At 43.8% G+C, this 21,888-nt stretch overlaps 1 protein-coding gene across 1 annotated transcript; it reads left to right on the top strand.

The window, feature by feature from the left end:
- The first annotated feature begins 7,677 nt into the window (after positions 1–7,677).
- On the top strand, positions 7,678–20,755 carry gmpr (guanosine monophosphate reductase). Its single transcript, XM_035428347.1, has 9 exons — positions 7,678–8,438; positions 14,183–14,302; positions 14,720–14,803; positions 14,944–15,117; positions 15,646–15,727; positions 16,039–16,145; positions 16,899–16,941; positions 18,074–18,233; positions 19,477–20,755. Exons 1-9 carry the CDS (start codon positions 8,352–8,354, stop codon positions 19,655–19,657), a joined length of 1,038 nt encoding a protein of 345 aa, XP_035284238.1. The 5' UTR covers positions 7,678–8,351; the 3' UTR covers positions 19,658–20,755.
- Positions 20,756–21,888: the final 1,133 nt, after the last annotated feature.

Below are 21,888 nucleotides of genomic sequence, written 5' to 3'. Positions count from 1 at the left end.
GCATATTTCTTCCTGATGAAGACTGGTTGCCTGTGGGTGCCAAACTCAAGCAGCCTTGGCTGACCTAAACCTAGCCTACCCCTTGTGAGGATAAGGTCAAATTGCACTCTGCCACAGTTGGCGAGTAGCCCACCAACACATTCTAGGTCACAAACATAATTCACGGCCAGATGCATAACTTATCGCTGTTTATTGCTTATGTTGTACTCAGATATTCAGACAGGCAGCTGACCGTGTCTACATAAATGGGAGAGGCTAGGAATCATCTATAAGTGGTGCTTCTTGACTAAACTTTTCATTTTTGACATTGGAGTCTCTAACGAGTGAAAATGCACACAACGAATCGCGGTGAAGGAGAACTGAAGCAGCACGCGCATTCCATCTGGAGAGCTGCGCGTAGACCGGCGTACGCGAGCGCGGTCCTCAAGCGAAAAACAAAACAACAAACGCTCCGTTCTATAAATGGTGTATCAGCCTGGGAGCCGGCTTCAGGAATCTCTTCGTTTACCAGCAGCAGTGGATTGTTGATTTTCATTTCTCGAGATGTGCGCTTTCTCCTGTGCTTGGTTTGCCCCGCCTTTAGAGTGACCCGCGCTGTTTTAATTGAAACCACTTGTTTTTCCTTTTTTCCGTTAGCCCACTGAGATCGCAGACGGGCGGCAGGAAGTGAGCCAAAAACTGACAGCCGTAGTCTACACCGCTCCCTGCTGTTCTTAAAACTGTTCTGCCTGACGACAACATCTCCCCCACCCCCACCCCACCCCACCCCTTTTTTCTGACAGGACCATTCTTTTGTTTAAAATGAGATTCAGCAGTTCCACTCCCATTGTAAGGAAAATAAAGAGGCAAAAGCTGGCAATGTCTGTACCTAGAGAGCTTAAAGGGTTGGAAGAAGAATGGGTGCAAAATGTTCCCAATGTAGAGAATTATATTGACTCAGACCTACTGCTGGCTAATTATCCCAGTGACAAAGTAATGTCGGGCTCACAGTCTTTGACCTAAATCCTCTAAGGTCATAAACATGCCTACCTTATGTAATAGATAGGCCCAGGGCAGCTGCACTAACAAGCTTACCTTTCCTTACGTAATACATAAGCATGTGACTGATAAAGAGCCATTATCAGCTGAATACAAACATCAGTTGGTTTCTCCAATAAATCATTCTGACTTCACATTGAGCATATTTACAGAGCCTAAACACCACGGACTGAATTTTACACTGATGCATTCTTTGGCCGCACATTACAGCCATGGAAGCGCGGAATCGATATGAATATCTGAGAACAAACGTATCACATAAACAAATGTAGCCTATGTGAATGTGTGTAATTCATATGTTTGTGCCTGTGGGGTGTACACATTTCTCTGTCTACTGATACTTCACATGAGTACCGGATTATATAGCACTTATAATGAATGATGACATTTGTTTTGAGAGCTGCTTCTTATATTTAACTTCCTCCTAAGACCTGGCAATTCGTTCTTGTCCCTTGTAGGGGACATGAGTCCCTGGTCGTAATCTCAAAAGCCATTTGCAGGATTCTGCTATGCTGAAACCAGTAGTTCTGTGTAGAGGAAATAAATAATATGCAACATGCTTTTGTCTTCTAAGACACTTGCAAAATGTCAAAAAAATAAAATAATTAAAGAAAATTTTTCCTCCTAGGTCTCAGGAGGTTATGAAGCTGTAATTTCACTGTTAAAATAGTTTAATCAATTCTTTTATATGCCATACCACAAAACTGGAATTGGCTAAATAAAGACCACTATTATGGTATCAATTGAAATTATTAATATTGAAATTAAAATTTTATGAGCCCATGATTACATTAATCCTTTGGTTTAATACTCTGTTGTAATTAATAGTAAACCATTAATAAAAGCCAAAAAAGAATCACTAATATTTAATTAAGGCTTAATTTAAATTTATAGATTAATTTAAATGAGATTACATTATGCCTTTTGGTTTAAATGTCATTAATGATATTTTAATTAAAACTTCATACAAGTATAATTTCTCATACAAATGACATATTATCAATATGTTCATTGGTCATTTCATACCAAAGTGACATTCAGTGTTCTTTAGGTTTCAGAATTACATGTTGACGTGCATAAAGGGCTTAGCACAATGAAAGTATCAGATAAGCATTTAATGGCGATTAATCATACGATACACCCTGTTTTCCTCTCGTTATTAACAGGGTAGGTGCTGTGCCCCTGCTGAATTCACAAGCACCTCCGTAAACATCCGGGAAAAATCAAATAAAACCTCAGGTTCGGACAAATGTCCATGATGCTATGCTGAGAAATTTAATAAATGTGTGCTACTCAACAAAATTGGCATTATGTTGTCATGCTGTCACCAGGTCAGATGTACGCTGGACCCAGAGCCTGACTTTAGCTGCCGCCTCGCAAACCATGCAATTGTGTGGGGTCCACGGACACTTGGGGGCTCCCTGCTGGCTTAAAGTGGCAGCCTATATATTAACCTTGAATACTGGTAAATACGTACACTTCATTTCCAGAAGTATGTGGACACCTGCACATCACACCCATATGTACTTGTTGAACATTTCATTCCAAAAACATTGGCATTAATATGGAGTTGGACCCCATTTGCTAGTCCACCAGTCTTCTGAGAAGGCTTTCCAGTAGATTTTGGAACATGGCTGCGGGGATTCGCTTCCATTCAACCACAAGTGCATTAGTGAGGTTGGGCACTGATGTTGGGTGTAACACCTGGCTCGCAATCGGCATGCCATTTCATCCCAAAGGTTTTTGGTGTTGGATTAGGTTAAGGCTCTGTGCTGGCCAGTCAAGTTCTTCCCCACCAAACTCAGCAAACCATTTGTTTATGGACCGTCCTTTGTGCACAGGGGCATTCACATGCTGAAACAGGAATGGGCCTTCCTCAAACTGTTCCCACGAAGATGAAAGCGTAAAATTCTTTGGAATGTTATTGTATGCCGTAGAATTAAGATTTCGCTTCACTGGAACTAAGGAGCCCAGCCCAAACCATGAAAAACAGCCCTGGACTGTTATTCCTCCTCCACCAAACTTCACAGCTGGCACTATTCAGGCCAGTACAGTTGGCACTGTGCATTCCACCAAACCCAGATTCGTCTGTCAGACTGCCAGATAGTGATGGGTGACTCATCACTCCAGAAAAAAATCAGTTTCCACTGCTCCAGAGTCCGATGGCAGCGTGCTGTACACCAATGCAGCAGATGCTAGGCATTACGCATGGTGATCCTGGGCTTGTGTACAGCTGCTCGGCCATGGAAACCCATTGCATAAAGCTCATGACAAACAGCTATTGAGCTGACATTGCTTGCAGAGGTAGTTTGGAACTGAGTGGTAAATGCAACCGAGGACAGATGATCTTTACGCACTACACGTTTCAGCACTCGGCAGTCCCATTCTGTGAGCTAGTGTGGCCTACCGCTTTGCGGCTGAGCTGCTCTTGATCCTAAACGTTTCCACTTCACAATAACAGCACTTACATGTGAGTGGGGCAGATCTAGCAGGGCAGAAAGTTGATGAACTGACTTCCGATGACAGTGCTACATTGAAAGTAACTGACCTCCTAAGTATGACCCATTCTACTGCCAATGTTTGTCAATGGAGACTGCATGGCTGTATGTTTGATTTTATGCATCTGTTAGCAATGGTGTGGCTGAAATAGCCGAAACCACTAATTAGAAGGGGTGTCCCCATACTTTTGGAAATGCAGAGTAGGTTTCATTTCCAAGGGCAAAAAAATTGAGAACTCCAAGTATCCAAACTACCAATTCCATATGTAGACTATCATATACTCTCGATTCAACAAATATTTCGGGTTCATGGTTTCTCACTTTAAAAAATTAGCAATAGTTTCCAAACGTGCAGAATATGTATTACAAACACTATTAATGAAATGATCGGTGATACTTTCTTTAGCAGCAGACTTCTTTTCAGATATGCAAAGATTAATGGGAAATATGTCTGATAGGCCTATGTGTATGCTGTTGTCCAGTGTGTCTATTTTTATAATATGATGATGCAGAATGATGCAACAGGCAGCATTGTCTGGTGTAATCTGAATGTCAGCTAGTTAGCTAGCTAGTGAGGACAACAGCAAAGAGGAGTCTTAGGTACAGCGAAGGGAATCAAAATGAAAAGTGGGAAACAGAAAAGTGGATCTCAGAAGAGAAAACAGACAGGCAGAAAAGGTAGCCAAGTTGTCAAAGTTTTTTTAAGGTTTTTTTTTTGTTAGTTCTTTTTGTTACTGCGTGTCTGTTTAAATTTATTTTGGCAGGGGCCATCAAACATCTGATAGCAACATCTAGTAAGGACTAGAATCTTGATTGCAGAGCATTCCTGAATCTGTAGGCTATACATTGTTGCACTCTGTTTTTCCTTGGATCTGGTAATAGGCCCTGTTAAAATGTGTTGTAATACTGTTGGCTATATTATTGTTGACAGCTTACCATCCAAAACTGCCAAAAAAATTGTGGAAAACACTAAAAGGAAATTGCGGAAATGGCAAAAAAAATAAAACTCAAGTAAAAAGTCAAGGGTAAGCAATTTGTTAAGACACATTAGAAATAGTCTAGGTTAAGTTAGGCCTATGGTACGGTTTTTGACTCACGCAGAGCAAAAATAGGTTCTCTGGAACAGCAGATTTTGCTGATATATTTCTATGTTCTATTGCACAAATTGTTTCTTCATAAATAATAAAGTGATGATAAATACATATTTTAAGTATTTTTATTCCACGTATTTTTCTTTTTCGCCTAATTAGAAATGCCCATTCAGAGATCCATCCCATTTCAGGAACATCCTCCCTCAGTTCTGGAAAGTTCAGACCAGCATCAATATCCTACCAGCCGCCACTCCTGTTCACTCTGTAACCAACGAGGTCCACAGTCTAAGCTCTGCAGCCACTGTGACTGAGCACTGCGCTCCTAGCACAGTCTGCGCAGGCAGTCTGTAACACCTGACTGCTCGGTGGATGAAAACAGAAGCACAAAGCATGCAGCTGTATTTCAAAAGGCCATAAATCCAAACATCAACAAGCCCACTGATGCCAATTTTCATCAGTATTGCTATAGATGATGTGTAATGTTTAACCAGAGTTAAATTTCCCACCAATAAATTAAAAAAAAGAAGAAAAACAAGGTAATATTTATATATTGCGTAATTGAAATGGGGATTGGGGAGAGCATTTGACTGCGTCGTACTCATCTTGTCAGTTTCTGTGCCCATGGCATATGAAATAGCATGATGCCCTCTATTGGTCATTCACAGGAACAAGTCGTGCTGCATCTGGTTGTTAACAATTATTTAAACGCTTTAGAACTGGCAGCAACTGGCAGCCTGTGGGACAAAATCTTTAATTAAAAATGAATTACCCCACCTGAACAATTTAACTTTACTCAACCATTTCAAGGTCTGTCCATCCGACAACAGTGTATCCAAACGCATGGTGGTAGCACTTGGTGCTGCAATTAGCCCATTAGTGACTTAAGTGCACAGGAGTAGAGGAACAAAACAACAACAGTCCAGTAATTCATTTCAAGAACTTTTCATTTTAATTTCACTTATCTTACAACAAGATTGAGGGCTTTGTTGAGCCTAAGTCTTTTTTTATTTTTTATAAAATGACAACTGGCATTGTAAGCCTATATTTAGCTTGTCTGAATAAAATAAATAAAATATAACCTCATCCCAACTGAAATGGCTTACAACAACACATTTCTAGCCTAAAATCATTTTACTAAGTATCAATGGAAACTGGCCAAAAAGTATAGGCTCAACATAAATCAGAAGGAAAGCAAAAAGAAATTAAATGAAGTTGCATCTTGCAGTGAACCCTTTGTGTGTATGCTGGTGTTGTCTTCTTGTTATTTTACTCTTGTACACATCTATGCCTACATCCTGGAGAGTATTCTTCAGTCATCCATTACAGTGATCGTCTTCCTTGGCCAACCAAGTTGTTTGCAATGTCTGTGTCCATCCGTGGGTACTTGCTCCCTAACAATGTATCACAGAGTTTATTTTGACATGCCCAAAGTTTTGGCTATGTCTCTGTTCAGATTTTTCAGCCTCATGATGGCCTGCTTTATTGGCATTGACACTTCAATTTGGTCCTCATGTTGAGAGACAACAGCAACAGACTCCAAGTGCAAATAGTGAAAATTCCTGCTCAAACTAGCCTAAGCTGGTCAAGCTGGTTTAAAGGCATTCTATGCATGATTTGTTTTACCTTGAAAACATAAAATAACCATGCTAAGACAATGCACTGGCAATTTCTATCTTTACGCACTTTCACAGAATTTGTGAACCTTTACCTGCATTTGTTACTCTGGGGTTCCAGAAAGGGCCAGTGTGGGTGCACACACCTGATTCTACTAATCAATCACTAGAGTCATTGCTAAACACCTTGATTAGTAGAATCAGGATCAGGTGTGTGCACCCACACTTGCCCTTTCTGGATAAGACTGGGGACCCCAGCTCTAAAACACGAAAAGCACCTAATTAAGAAAAATTAACAGCTTGTTAAAATTCTGGGATTGCTATTGCGGTTGGGATGAAAACCAGCATACACAGGGGTCCCCCAGGACCGAGTTTGAGAACCACTGCTCTAGCTATCCAGCTAACTACGTAAGGTAGCTAGATGGCTAGTTGGGTACTGGATGAGTGGGTGGGGTTTAAGATGGAGGAGAAGGCTTCCTTGATTGTAAACACAGGACCACAGCAAGGCTACACAATTCAGCATTATATGCCTTTAAACTGTGTTTTTGGCACTTCTAGCTGGTTTTAGCTGGTCAACCTGCTTAACCAGCTAGTCAATCTAGCTACCCACATACTCTACCAGCTTAGCCAGCTTTGATCAGCTTTGCCCAGTCACAGACCAACTATGACGAGCTTTGACCAGCCACAGACCAGCTATGGCAAGCTTTGACCAGCCACAGACCAGCTAAAACCAGCAACAGATGAGCTAAAACCAGTTTAGAATCCCAGCTAACGTTAGCTGGAATTTATATCAGGGACACTATGCTTGCTAGTTACCGATTGCTAAATCAGGCCAATTTCCCACTAATTTCAGTTATTTAATGAGCTAGACCATTTTCAAAACCCAGTTCAGTTTGAGTGGCTTCATCCCAGCACTCATTTCCATGTCATTGGGCAGTTGAAAGGTTGCCTTTGACAGACACCATGTCTGGCTTATTCAAAGCCTTGTCATCCTAATCCCATACAATGGCCGGTTTCCAGGGAGATCGGTGAGGAGTTTTGTACAACAGCCCTACACGCCAGCTCGTTTCCTTTCTCGTCCAATGATATTGCTGCTGAGAGCCTGGTACAGTTCTTTCCTACCCAACTGACGCTTGACTCAATGTGACTTTCCACAGACATGAGGGTGATTGAATTGAGATTCAATTTTGGAATCAGTTGTTTGTGACAAATATAAAGAATTTTTTTTTTTTCTTTTTTCGAATTGACACCCACCCTAAACCACACACATTAAAAATACCAAGGAAAAGCTAAGGTTTCATACAGAAATCTGCTACAGTAACAGTTACCCCAGTTTTACTGAACTTCAGGGAATGTGCAGCTTGAGAGAGGCAGACTGGAGATCAATACCTCAGGAACACTGAATAGTTAAAGCACTTTATCACAGGAGAACAGCCTCTGGCTCTCCGCTGCATCTTTGTAAACCTGCAGCAGCCATTTTGAGCACTCAGGAGACGAGACGGGCTGCTAGGGGTGTAATGAAGACGTTTTTCCCCGGGTCTTCGGGTTTCTCTTCACCTCTCTCTCTATCTGCAGTTTTTTTCTCTCTCATTCTCTCTCTCTCTTTCTCTCCTTCTCTCTCTCCCTATCTTTCCCTCGCTGCCTCTTTCTCTCTCTGCCTCTGGGGAAGACATGGATACCGGTGGGTCCTGCCAGCTGGAGCAGTACGTCGTTTCGACTGCAGGTGCGCTATCCGCAGAATGCGTATGTGTGTGTGAGTGAGCGTTTGTGTGCGTGTGTGTGTGTGTGTGTGTACGGGTCGATCGGCCAGACAGGAACCGCTGCTGTCCTGCTTCTGCTGCCGCCAGTACACAGTGTTTGAGAGAGAGAGGGAGAGAGGGAGGGGGAAGAGAAGGAGAGAGAGACAGACAGAGAGTGAGAAAGAGAGAGCTGGATAGTAGGCCTCACCAAATAAAGCCATGGAGGCTTGAGTTGGGACTGCCCCCCTGCGCACTATAAATACGCTCGCCGCCTGGAGATTCGGGTTTGGTGGCTGGAGCTCAGGACCGGCGACCGTTTGGACTGAGGAGCGTTTAAACCAGAGAACTGCAGTGTCCTTCAAGCGTGTCACCATGCCAAGGGTGGACGCTGACCTCAAGCTGGACTTCAAAGATGTCCTTTTCAGACCCAAGAGGAGCAGTCTGAAGAGCAGGTCAGAGGTAGGATGGCCTCACATTCTGGCAGAAACACACACATACACACACACGCGCACACACACACACACACACACATATATATGTATGCTTGAATATGTGTGTGTGTGCGCATATGTATCTTTCCTAATGTTTATTAATTATTTAATTCATAATGCTGAAGCGTACAGAAATGCATTAGGGGTCCTGAGTACTGCAATGGTATTAATAACTGCAATAGAGATAACCACTGAGCGCGTGTGGATTCCAGTCCTGTCTTCGCACAGACACACTTCCTCTTCACACATGACTGTGTACGCGGGTCAGTGGCCCCAGGAGTGAGGTTCAAAGAGCAGCCCGGCATCTGAACCCACATCCGTGTAATTATCAGACATTTCTGAACCTCGGAGATTCTTTTTAATCCCTGTTCCCACGTAGGGCACCCAGTAGGTATACGCTGCTGTGCTGTGGAGTTTCACAAAATAAGCCAGAGGCTCAAGGTGAAGCAACATGACACTGGCACGCAAGGGCTATGTTTAAAAATAGCAGCTGTCTAACTCGCTGTGTGCGGATTCCATAGGCTTCTCTCTCTCTCTCTCTCTCTCTCTCGCTTGGTGTCATGTACATGTGCTGCACAGTCACACGTAGCTCAGAAGTAAGCATCCTCCTGTCATCTGTATTTTGATTCAGAGCCTGGAGCGAAGCTCTAGTAATATAATACCCCTGGAGACCGAGATGTTGTTCAGATGCTGCACCCTACATTAAAAGCTCCATTTACAATTTCTCTTCACAATGACATAAAACATAAAAGCACTGCGAAGCGCTGTTATGTCAGTCACGTGGGTTTTTAATGGAAAAGTTTGTATAGGGGAGCTCCCGAGTGGCTCAGCCGGCAAAGGTGCTGGCTATGTTCACAGACCCAAACATGACTATAACCAAGGGTCCACAATAACAATGGTCAGAGGGTGGAGTCAATTTTTCTCTCACCGGGAAAGGCTCAGTTTAAGCCAGCAGGAGTTCCTCTGGTAATCGCTTCAAAGGTTCTGCCCAGCAGCACCCAAGGTGCCCACAGGCTAGCTGTTGTCCACCTTAATTCCAGACTGTGCTAGCTCTCTCCCGCATACCACCTTGTGGATTGGAGCATCACATAAGTGAATGTACCTCAGCCCCTAGTGCTCCTCTCACCAGAATGAAGCCTGAGGTCCAAATGAAAAATTCAAATCTGGGATGAAAAATTGATAAATGGTGAAACTGAGTCAATGTCTGGATGTTTTTTGTATTTGTTCAGTTCTGATAGAATTAACATAACTGAAAGTAGATTTTCTGCATATCCAGCTTCAAGTATTCATTTTCCCAAGAGCAACCAATCGATATGTTTCACGTTCAAATTAAGCCAAGCACTTAGCATGTCTGAACAATGCACACCGCCGTAAATATTGATTAGAGATCAATTCTGACCTCTGTGCGTTCCAGAGAGAACACTTGCCGTTGGCTGATTGATGCTTGTATCAATCGACTTATTTCTCGTGGCATTACAGTAAACAAGAGGTTAAACACACAGCTCTCTTTTTCCATCCATTTTGCAGGATGATGCCTTCACGTGACTCGAACTTGTCAGGCGAGACACTTTAAAATGGATCCCGCGCACTTGTCACGAGCGAACCGTGGGAATGATACATAGCCCAATCGCTCCCGAGTGAAATTGCATGTGAAGCTCGGCCGACCTCCCCGCCCCTTCGCTCTAAAGGCTATCGATCGCCATTAGCGCCAACCCAAAGAGCGACCGGGGCCGGTGATAACATTTAGAGCCTCGTCACGCCGCTCGAGACGGATTAACTCACTCCCGCCTCTCCCCATTGGCCGTCTGACCCCCGCTGCGACTGGGGCGCTCTGGGATAGCGCGACCTCTCATCTCCTCGCGCCCGCCCGTATAAATATCTTATCGCTCTCTCACCTCCGTGCTTCGCGGCGCGACCTGCGCAGGGGCATGCATTAGTGAAACGCGCATAAATCCGAGCCGCTGTCAGAGCCAGAGAAGCGGGGGGGGGGGGGGGGGGAGGGCTGTGTGGGGGAGCCACTGCAGTAAATGGTGGATGGATTTGGCCTCACACACACTGGAGGCTGTATTTGAATTCTAGACTGTGTGGGCACCAACACAGATGGAAACCATTGAAATGAAATATTTCATAAATTAGAGAGTGCTCCAAGTCATAAAAATACAAAGATTGACAAGTGGGATTGTTATTTTTGAGATGGTAGCATAGGCTACTTAATCAGATGGCTGGCTAGCTAGTTAGCTTACTAAGTCTATTTAGTGTGACTTGAATGCCTAATTGAGCTACTTTTACATGGATGTAGATGCATAGATTCTACAAGTCTCTGGAACTCTACTGGAGGGATGGAACACCATTCTTCCGAAAGATACTCCCTCATTTGATGGTTTGATGATGGTGGTGGAGAGCGCTGTCTAAAACATCAGTCCAAATTCTCCCATAGGTGTTCAATTGGGTTGAGATCTGTTGACTGCTAAGGCCATTGCATATGATTCACATAATTTTCATGCTCATCAAACCATTCCGTGAACCCTCATGCCCTGTGGATGGGGGCATTGTCATCCTGGAAGAGACCACTCCCATCAGGATAGAAATGTTTCATAGGATAAAGCTGATCCCTCAGAATAACTTTGTATTGATTTGCACTGACCCTTCCCTCTAAGGGGACAAGTGGACCCAAACCAGGACAATTCCCCCCACAGCATAACAGAGCCACTGGACCCCTCACTGTAGGAGTCTAGCATTCAGACCAGTACCATCCTCTTGGTGTATGCCACACATGCACGCGCCACCTGTCGAGAATATGGTGAAGGATGACTCACCTGACCATATTACTTTTTCCCACATCTCTGTTGACCGGTGCCTATGGTTTTTGCACCACTGAACTCTCAAATGTGCATTCATCTCTGTAATGAGGGGTTTGTGCACCGCAACCCTACTATAATATCGCAGATTATGTAGTTGTCAACAGACTACTTGCTGACAGTCTGATCACGTCCTGCATTGAAATTCTCAGTCACCTGAGGACGAGTTTCTCTTCTGTTTTTTCTTACATATGCACACTATATATCCACTATTTATGACCCTATTTACTGACGTCTTTCCCATAGCTCTAAATGCAGATGTCACTTTAGTCACTGCTCCTATTGAAGCACTAGCCAGTTGAGCAGTCTTTGTGACTGAAGCTCCTGCCATTCGTGCCCCAATAATGATCCCTCTTTCAAAGTCACTTCGATCTTTTCCTCTTGCCATCTTGATCCAAAATCAAGGTCAACTGGGCCTGCTCAGTATTTTTATGATAGGTTGTTAATTGCTTCATTGTATCACGCAATACACCTGTATGGAATCATCTGCATTCGTTATGTTTCCCCACTCATTTATTCAAGTTTTTCCTTTAATTTGTCAATCGTCTGTATATATAGCAGAATATATTATTTCCAGCTGGGAGACAGTTTAAAATTAATTCTGAGTTGTTTAACCTATTTTGCTTAAAAAAACAGCATTCATAGTTATATGAAAATGAGGGTTGAATGGTTTTCACAGTCATTGATTTGCATTTATGTATTCAACTGAACACATTTGCTTCAAATTGAGGATTAAAACCAGACCCAGGGTACCAAGAAGAGTCAACTGCCCTTTCAAAACGGGAATGAGTTGTGTCTATGAATGAAAGCCTCAGCCTTTTAAAACTGTTTTTGAAACAAGAACCAAATGAGAGATATTTTAAATTGACCATGTTGCAGGTTTTCTTCCCTTTAAACTCATTTTGAAACAGGAACCAAATGAGAGATAGTTTCAATTTATCATATTTCACAGTTTCTTCCATTGAGATTCTTTTTGAAACAGGAACCAAATGAAAGATAGTTTAAATTTAACATATTTCAGGGTTTCTTACGTTGAAACTCCTTTTGAAACAGGAACCAAATGACGGATATTTTTCTTTACCATATTTCAGGTTTTTCTTCCCCGAAATGTGCTTATTTGACAAGATTAAAAGTTGGGTAATTAGCCCTCATTAATACCTTTATAGAGAGATCCTATGAGCATACAGCATACACCTGCACTGCCTCCCCTAATAGCTGCAGAAACACAACAGTGGCTGCTTACATCAGCACCTCCATCATCGTTTCCCAAAGCTATGCAAAAAAACATTACAAATAATATTTAAACAATATGTAAATGGAAAAGGAGTAATTGTTCAGATACGGCACCGTACATTAAAAGCTCCATTTACTATTTCTGTTCACAATGGCATAAAACATAAAAGCACTGTGAAGAGCTGTTATGTCAGTCTCGTGGGTTTTTAATGGAAACGCTTGTATGGTGAGGGTCCCGAGTGGCTCTGCTGGTGAAGGCCTTGCTTTGTGGCACTATGTGCTTATGCTAAGTATTGCTTTACAATGCAAGTGTATAGAGTCAGTAACCTACAATTGGGTCAATGACAGCGGTTAAATATGTCATGAAAAATGTTGCCCTGCCTCAACATTGATGACATCACCATTATAATGAACTTTAAGTTGGCCTTTGTATCAAAGACCCCTAATTTATCCCTGTTATTGTCTAGAGTTATACCCTATTACATACTGGGTACTGGCATTAAACTTACTAGGATGCAATGCCCGCTCAGACTGCTATCTGTAAATATTTCAGCATTTTTTGAAGTGGAAAGTATGTTAACCTTTCTAACTTACTGGAATATTGGAGCCTTTTGGAACTTGCAGTTGGCTTCGGGTTTTCTGGAACAAAGAAAATCAATGCATTTCTGAAAATGAGCCCTGGGGAAAGCACTTAAGTCGGATGACAAAAACCGCACGCCAAGTCAACGGCCCTGCCCTGGCAGATTTATACGCGCCTGGCACGTCCAGCTGAGAGCTTTCTCTCTGAAATGATTTTCTCATGCAGCTAAACCGGGTGCCTCATCCCCAGCTTCGCTGCAGCAGGCTGCACCTGAAAATATTTCACGGGAGAAATATTATTATACCACATAATTCCTTCTACGCTCTGTGTGCGCTGTCTGCCCTGGCTGTCAGTTCGCTTATCGACATGCGCATATCAGCGGGGTTTATGAGTCAGTGGAGGGGAAATGCGACGATGGCTGTCATCGCCATGGCGCTTTTGTCTTCCGGGGTTCGATTGCCGCTCGCCCACTCTGTGATTCAGTGACGTGCAATCTGAAGCGGCTACGCTCGTGAAATTGAGTTACAGGAGTACCGCATTTGGCTGGAGCTGTTTTTCATTACCTGGGGTCTGCGGGCTCTGCACTTGGGGAGAGATGTGGCAGAGTCCGCTGAGCTGTCTTTTATCTTGTGTATTACTGAACTTTGATCTCATCAGCCCTCCCTGGCCTGGAGACCAGTTTAGATGAGCTCTCTGCTTGGTGGGGCTGTCGCAAGGCCCCACTGTCATCAGTCCAGTGTAGCCAGCTCAGAAGTTTCTAGGGGAGGAGTCTCTTCACAGGACCCAATGGTGACTGAATCCCATGCTACAGTGAATTTTAACTGTATGCGGCCTGACTTTTTTTGGCTGGACCACAACAGCAGGGCTAGCCATACAAACGCGAATGTCTGTGACTGACCAAGTGAGTGACTGAGTGAGTGCTGAAGTTGCACCATTGGTCGGCCGGGTTATGAAGTCACACCATTGGTCGGCCGGATCACGTGTGTTAGGTTCAGCCATATACTAGGTTTTGACCTGGCCTTGTTGGCCTTGTTCCTGCAGGTGGACCTACAGCGAACCTTCACATTCCGCAACTCCAAGCAGACCTACAATGGCATCCCTATCATTGCTGCCAACATGGACACCACGGGCACCTTTGAGATGGCCAAGGTGCTGAGCAAAGTGAGTAAATGCTTCTGTCTTTGTCCACTGCACGGTACATGACTGGAGAGGGGAATACTGTACTGACGCAGCCCAGAGCAGACTACTACAGGAAATACAGACCGACGCAGCCCAGAGCAGACTGCCACACAGAAAACTCCTCAACAATACTCAGGGCAGGCTGCGGCACAAAATGCTGACCGGGCACACCTGCAGAACAGGCTGCTGCACAAATTACCAACAGAAACTACCTGCAGAGCAGAGCAGTGAAGAAGACACACGAGTGCACAAAAATGGCCACAGAGAACAGTCAGAATGATGGGAAGAGAACCAAAAATGGACAGCCGAACTAAGACCCTGAGATTAACACAGCCAGACTAAGATCAAACGCTGAACACTGTTGTGACTCCTGTCCCTCTGCGCTTGTCTCCCGCTCAGCACACGCTCTTCACCGCCATTCAGAAACACTACTCTGTGGAGGAGTGGAAGACGTTTGCAGCCAACTACCCAGAATGCTTAGAGGTGAGGCGTAAGTGTGCATTACAGTTCATCTGCTGGCAAGCGACGAAGAGGATCCTGGCGTTCATTATTGAATGATTGGTACACTATGCTATATGTTACACTATGCTATGGACCTGACTGGATTGTTGTGTTGCTCCTAGCACATAGCCGCTAGCTCTGGCAGTGGCCAGGCTGACCTGGAGAGGCTGTGCGCTATACTGGAAGCGGTGCCACTCATTAAGTACATCTGCCTGGATGTGGCAAACGGCTACTCGGAGCACTTCGTGGAGTTCGTCAAAGTAGTCCGGAGCAAGTTCCCCAACCACACGATCATGGTGAGGACACAAAGGCATTCAGAATGTTTTTGTTCTTGTCATACAGTATCTCCTCTAGTGTATGCTTTAAAATGTCATTTTTCCCCTGACAGCCCATATTTATACATTGGATAATATTAGGTGTTGAAACAAAGCTTATTTCCCCCTTTAACAAAGCAATAATATAGGAAACACAGAATTTGTCGTCCACATTGGATGCAGGTTTGTAGAAGAGGGGTTGGCAGATGGGCAGAATAAAGGGGTTACAGTAGCATTTATTAGCCACTGAAAAGGGGGGGGGGGTGGGGTTTGATTCTGTTATGGCATCACTGGGCTTGACTCGGCCACAGATGCGGCCACTTTGGCCATCAATTCTGCCCATCACTCATTCAGTATGGATCATTTTACAGATGGACAAAATCATTTTCCAATGCAGAAGATTTATTTGCTGTGTGCCGGGTCTGCCTGAATGGTGTTGCTGGACACACTAGATGTTTCCCCTCGGTTTGCTTCCTGTTCCCATGACGCTCTCTCCTTGGCTCCTGACAGGCTGGCAATGTGGTGACGGGCGAGATGGTGGAGGAGCTAATCCTCTCCGGGGCTGACATCATCAAAGTGGGCATCGGGCCAGGTCTGTACCTTTCTCTGTGAACGCCCCTTATATCCTGACCCCCCAGATGAGTGCAATTATCAGATATTACGAATACTGATTAGGCTACTTACTGAGTCAGTACGCTAGCTCATTATAGGCATTTAAAGGCTTTAACTGTGGCCTTGTTAGACTGCAGTGGGATCACTTGAGCGATTCCGCAGGTAAGAATCGATGAGCTCGTTCGGCTTTACGCTCCTCGTGGGACCAATCGGCAGCCACGTAATTAGGCCGCGCCGCTCGCCGGCATGGCTCTGTGGCGCCGTTGTAACGAGGCGCCCTGGGACGTGCAGGTTCGGTGTGCACCACGCGCATCAAGACCGGAGTCGGTTACCCCCAGCTGAGCGCCGTGATCGAGTGCGCTGACTCCGCCCATGGGCTCAAAGGACACATCATCTCGGTAAGCGGCCCTCCCTCCAATCACAACCCCCCCCCCCCCCCCTTCCAAAAGCTAGAGCTGGAAAAAGGCTCAAACAAGGAGCAGCAGGCCGTATTTTACTGGACAGGGGCACCAATATGGACCTGATGTACCATTTTGTTAATGCAGTCAAGTATCAAGCATCAAACATCATTTTTCTGAGACAACTGAAGCGACAGTGTAGATTGTCCGTACCATTACAGTACCACAAGAGGGCAGCATCTACCTTCTAAGTCATGATCTGTTTGTATTTACATGAAGGGGAACTATCACGCTGTTCATCATACTGTTTACTGTTCATAAACTGACGTGCCTTTTAATTCTATTGGTGTAACAGTGCAGAAATAATCAGAAAGATCGTTTTTTGTCAGAATGATATTTGAGCTGATTTTAGTTGAGCTGATGTGTTATGTATTCCTACCTCAGTTTTGCATTGTATTTTGCATTTACATGTAAAATTTTCAAAGTATCTTTCTATAAGAAGTTCCAGCAACTATATTAATTTCACCAACCAGAAATATGCATGATCAGGTTCCCCCTCTTTCACCAAAAGGAAAATTTTTGTTTGAGCGTAAGGTGGTAAATTTTGCACGTGTGCCTGATTTACACCAAACTGGCGTTTTAACATCTAGGACCAAAATGTCCTGATCAAATACATAGAACTTGTGTGTTAAATCCTTCCTGAAAGAGTTTTCCTCAGGACCGACAGTCATTCATACTGTTCTCCTTTTCCAGGATGGAGGCTGCAGTTGTCCTGGCGACGTGGCTAAAGCATTCGGTGAGTTTTATCCCCCCGCCCCCCTTCACCCACTCCTGTACAGCGCTCCAAAGAGACGGCACGGTTCAGCGTGTAACGATCACAGAGTCAATGCGATCATGAACCCTTTTTATTTGGACAGCAGGGTTTTTGGAATGTTTTTTTTTTTTTTTTTATTCCAAGTCAGTGTTCTAGAACTCCATTGATTTCATTTAGCAGTAGTGATTGTTACATCAGCATTAGAATGTTCACTGAAGAACATTATAATCGCATATTTATGATCTTACACCTTAAAGCGTTAGATAAATAGTTGGAATTGGTAATGGTGGCTTATGAAAATATCAATGAAGGGTTTAGTGAAGATTTTTCCAAAATGACTCTGCCTGAACATAAACCTTTAATCAGGTTGTCACAGGGAACTAAATAATCGCACAGCTTCAAATGCAGACCACCCTGCCTATGGCCCTCAGAATATATTCTAGCAGGCTTAAAGGACCGGACTTTGAACGTCCCCTTGACCGCATATGACCGGAGAAATAAACGCATTCACTTGAAGTTTACCCCGTTTGATGATAATTGGAACCAAGCGTCCGGCCTCTTGGGTGGTTGCCATGGTTCTAGGTCACAGCGCCATCTGTCCTGGCAGTGAGTGGGCCGGGAGCAAGCTGGCAGTGCCACAGGTTTGGGCGGGGAACAGTATGGAAAGAAAGCTTCATTAATTTGGGAGGCTTATTTTTTTGCTCCGAAACTACAGCAAATTACTACCATCTCTTCGGTAATTGTCTAATAATTTGTTGTGACAGAAATGCTGCAGTGGTGCCAAAGAAATAAGGGGAGTTTAACATGAGGGATAACAACAAAAAAATCTGTTATTTAAACCATAAAGCATAAGATCACAAGTGATTACAATGTTCTTAACTGAACATTCTAATGCTGATGTCACAATCACAACTGATAATTGACAGCAATGTGAGTTCTAGAACACTGACTTGGAATTTTGAAAAAAAAAACATTCCAAAAAACATACTCTTCAAAGGGTTAACTTTATTCTCAATTTGCCCTTGTTTAATTGCTCCTCAAATGAGAACTGAGCAGATACAAATGAGGAGGAAGATTTGGAATGACGTGACCCTGTTTCCGCGGCCGTCCGCAGGGGCTGGGGCCGACTTTGTGATGATGGGGGGAATGCTGGCGGGGCACGACCAGTGCGCCGGCGAGCTCATCGAGAAGAACGGCAGGAAGGTGAAGCTGTTCTACGGGATGAGCTCCGACACCGCCATGAAGAAATACGTGGGAGGCGTGGCCGAGTACAGGTGAGGAACAGGCTCGCCAGGCCGGTTTCAAAACGCTTCCCCTTAGCCCGAGCAATGTAGCAACGATCTGCCTGTCTGAAATGTAAAGAAAAGCATGTCGTAGCACAGCCAAAATTGAAAACCAGTGTCCTGAAAAATTCCCTTTTTTTGTAAGAACGCACCAGACTATGAGTTGGCTTCTTACTAAAAAGTAAGTCACTAATAACGGCTCTACTCAGGAACAGGCAGATCATGAAATTTAACTTAGAAATGCTTTTTGTCTCCATTAGGCTATTTGGCTTTTCACCTCCATTGTGCAAAAATATTTTTCCTCTTAACTGAAGTCAATTAGCCCTTCTTGAGTAACTCTGCCATGTAGCTCCCCCTAGTGGTCACTAAGTCCAGTTGTTCATCTGTCTCACTACCCTCCTTTGGATTCACTAATGGATAAAAAATGTTCAAGCCACAGCCTAATTTACTAATTTGGATTAATTTGTCCTTCGAGAAAGTTATTTAAACTGTATTGGACTGTCTTACAGTATACTGTGAATTTATTTTATATATAAACTTTTTCCCCTCTCAGAATTCTTGTAGATGTCCTTTAGGGGCAGTAAGGTTTCCAAACTGTAGTCATTCAAACAAGGTATTCATTCAACAATTTATAAACAAATGCATTCAAACATGTATATGCACCATTGTATAGTTCCATTACTTTTTCACATGGGTGATATCGGTGTTTGACAACTTTTGTTCATTAAATAAATTAAATAATAATTTCTTAAATGTGTTTTGTGTTTACTCAGTTTCCCTTTGTCTAATATTACTTTTTGTCTGAACATCTGAAACCATTCAGTATGTCAAATATGCAATAATAGAGGAAATCAGAAAGGAGGAAATGCTTTTTTCCCTGGCACTGTATCCTTAGCTCAATTTCCTCAACACAGACAAATATCAGCGGTTAAATTAATTTGCATTGTAATGCCCTGTGTCCTGGATCTATGCTAATGATGTTGAGACTGCACTGAGCAGCACTTTCCCTTACTGTGCTGGTTAAGGACTCAGCGGATAGGCTAGAATAACGCATGCCTGATGGTGTTGTGAGAAGCAATTCTTTTGATCGGTTCTACTATTGCAGTCCCGACCAATAAGGAATCTTTTAGATCTATCTTTTAGTTCAATTCATGTACGTTTTTTGCATGGAGCGATAATGTTACAGGGCTTTTTTTTGGAGTCAGGCTCTCATCTTCTCCTCCTGCTCCACCAGGGCCTCTGAGGGAAGGACGGTGGAGGTGCCCTACAGGGGCGACGTGGAAGATACCATCCGGGACATCCTGGGGGGGCTGCGCTCCACCTGCACCTACGTGGGCGCGGCCAAACTGAAAGAGCTGAGCCGCAGGACCACCTTCATTAGAGTCACACAGCAGTCGAGCCAAATGTTCACCTAACACACACACACACACACACACACACAGACGAACTCACACGCAAATATATGCATGCATGCACGCACGCACACACACACAGACTCACACGCACACATGCATGCATGCACACACACACACACACACACACACACACATGCATGCACACACACACGCACACACATGCACGTACACGCACATGCATGTACGCACATACACACACACACACACCATCATTTCCCAATATGTCACAAGGGGAACATCTCTCATGCTGTGTGTGAAACATTAGACTGTTCATATTTCATATCTTCCTCCCAGGTGGATCTCCTGTACATTCTCTGTAGAACAGGGCAGGATTCTCTCTACAGGGGCCTGAATACTTCACCCCCTATACCTTAGTTATCAGTTCATGTAAAGTAATAACACTGGATTCTGAACTGGAATTTCTTTCAGGACACTTGGCAGCTTACACGTCACTACAGGACATATTTTATTAGGAAACTACATCAAGTTACTCACTGCTACGAGACTTGAGCCATTTATGACATAATGCTGCATCACGCTCACTGAATGCATGATTCAGCCCTTTAACAGACAGACGTTATCTGAGCATGTGCAATGGCATGGGGGCACTCCTTACATATAAAACTGTAATGCCACAGGACTTGTCTTGTCTCTCAAGACACAGTAAGTTCTCAATGTAGGGAAAAGTATGGGGGAAAGCCACGTGCTGGGAACACCGGTGGGAGTGGCTCCCGGAAGCTTACCTTCAGGAATGGGCAACGACCCTGCTGAGAATTCTGTTCTTAATGATGGACTTCGTTAGACAAAAAGCAAGCAGGAAGTGTTAATGAAGCTGCTTCTGTGGGTTTGTTTCTGTGACAGATGAGTGGCTTGCTCCCGCAACAGGGGTGCTGGGCAATGCTGGTGAGACATAACACCGTGGAATGCAGTAATGGATGTACAGTAGGCCTTTGAAATGCTACATTAAAGGAACAACTATTCAGTTACAGTCAAATCATTATGTTATCTGAGTTTTTGAATCTTGAGGAGCCAAAGAAAATTGTGTACTACTGGATTTGAGAATTATAAATTAAATAATTAAAATGTTACATTAAAACATTGTAGGCTATCATGTGAGATTACTTCCTCCGAAGGTATTAAGATACATTTCACAACCTGTCCTTTCGAGTGTCCAAAATGATTGCCGGCAAAATTATAACATACTAAGAACCAATGAACAACAAATAACAAATATTTCACCCCAGCCTTTCAGTAATACACGTCCATTTCAATTGTAATGAGGGTGGAGAACATTGCAGTGAAAGGGTTAATAGCTTGGGCATTGTGAGACTGAGCTCACGATAATTTCCTTTACCAATCAGCAGTCACTGATTAGCACTGATCACACCTTCTGAACAAGGTATCTGACTGAATGATATGGCATCTTGTGTCCCTGACAGCTCCCTTACCTAAAGCCATATCCCTGATAATGTGGCACACTGTACGGTAAAGGGTGCAGCACACATCTACTATAGGACAGAGAAAGCTGTGTACAGTGTGTGTGTGTTTAGTGAGAGTGTACAGGTTGTAGGCCTATCTTCACGTGAGAATGTAGAAAGAAAGGTAGAGAGAGAAGTGATTGAATTCAGCAAAGGTCACGCATGCAGCGAATCTGCCTCAGTAACCTGGGACATGGGAAAAGATTCATCTCCAGATTCTAAAGAGAAATTATCGCACACGTAATTAAGACCAGGACGGGAGAGGAGTAAAATGAGAGAAGCGATGTGTACACATTTGCGCATACGGCTAAAGCGTGTGTTCAGTGCGGTGACGTGCCCTGCAGTCTGGTTTGGGTGCGGTGCCGCTGAACACTAGCCCGGCTGGGCCTGAGGAGTTCCACTCCAGCACAATGACTGCACACCTCAGCTGGAGGACCGTAGAGTGAAGTGGGGGGGGCTAACAACGTGAGCTCATCTGCACTCTCGCAATAGAGGATGTTGGAGTGATGGAACAAATACATTGACTATGAATGTTTATCATTACGATCTTCCAAAATGAAAAACTCAGGGCAAAAATGCTACATATGAGATAAAGACTATATAAGAACACCAAGTGCACCCTTGCTGTCTCCTACCTGCAGGAACTGTTTGTGGTGGAGGATAGCATCGTACTGTAAAGCCGTATTCAATTCATGTAATGTGTGTAGGATTCACAGAAACACTTATCTAGATCAGCGACAACTGTATCATATA

Source organism: Anguilla anguilla, chromosome 8 (genome assembly GCF_013347855.1).
Source record: "Anguilla anguilla isolate fAngAng1 chromosome 8, fAngAng1.pri, whole genome shotgun sequence".
NCBI lineage: Eukaryota > Metazoa > Chordata > Actinopteri > Anguilliformes > Anguillidae > Anguilla > Anguilla anguilla.
This window is presented reverse-complemented; position numbering and strand designations above follow the sequence as displayed.

Coding starts and splice junctions, on each gene's coding strand:
- gmpr (XM_035428347.1), top strand. CDS start 8,352: ATGCCAAGGGTGGACGCTGACCTCAAGCTGGACTTCAAAGATGTCCTT. Junction 8,439..14,182: donor GTCTGAAGAGCAGGTCAGAG/GTAGGATGGCCT, acceptor TTGTTCCTGCAG/GTGGACCTACAGCGAACCTT. Junction 14,303..14,719: donor TGGCCAAGGTGCTGAGCAAA/GTGAGTAAATGC, acceptor TCTCCCGCTCAG/CACACGCTCTTCACCGCCAT.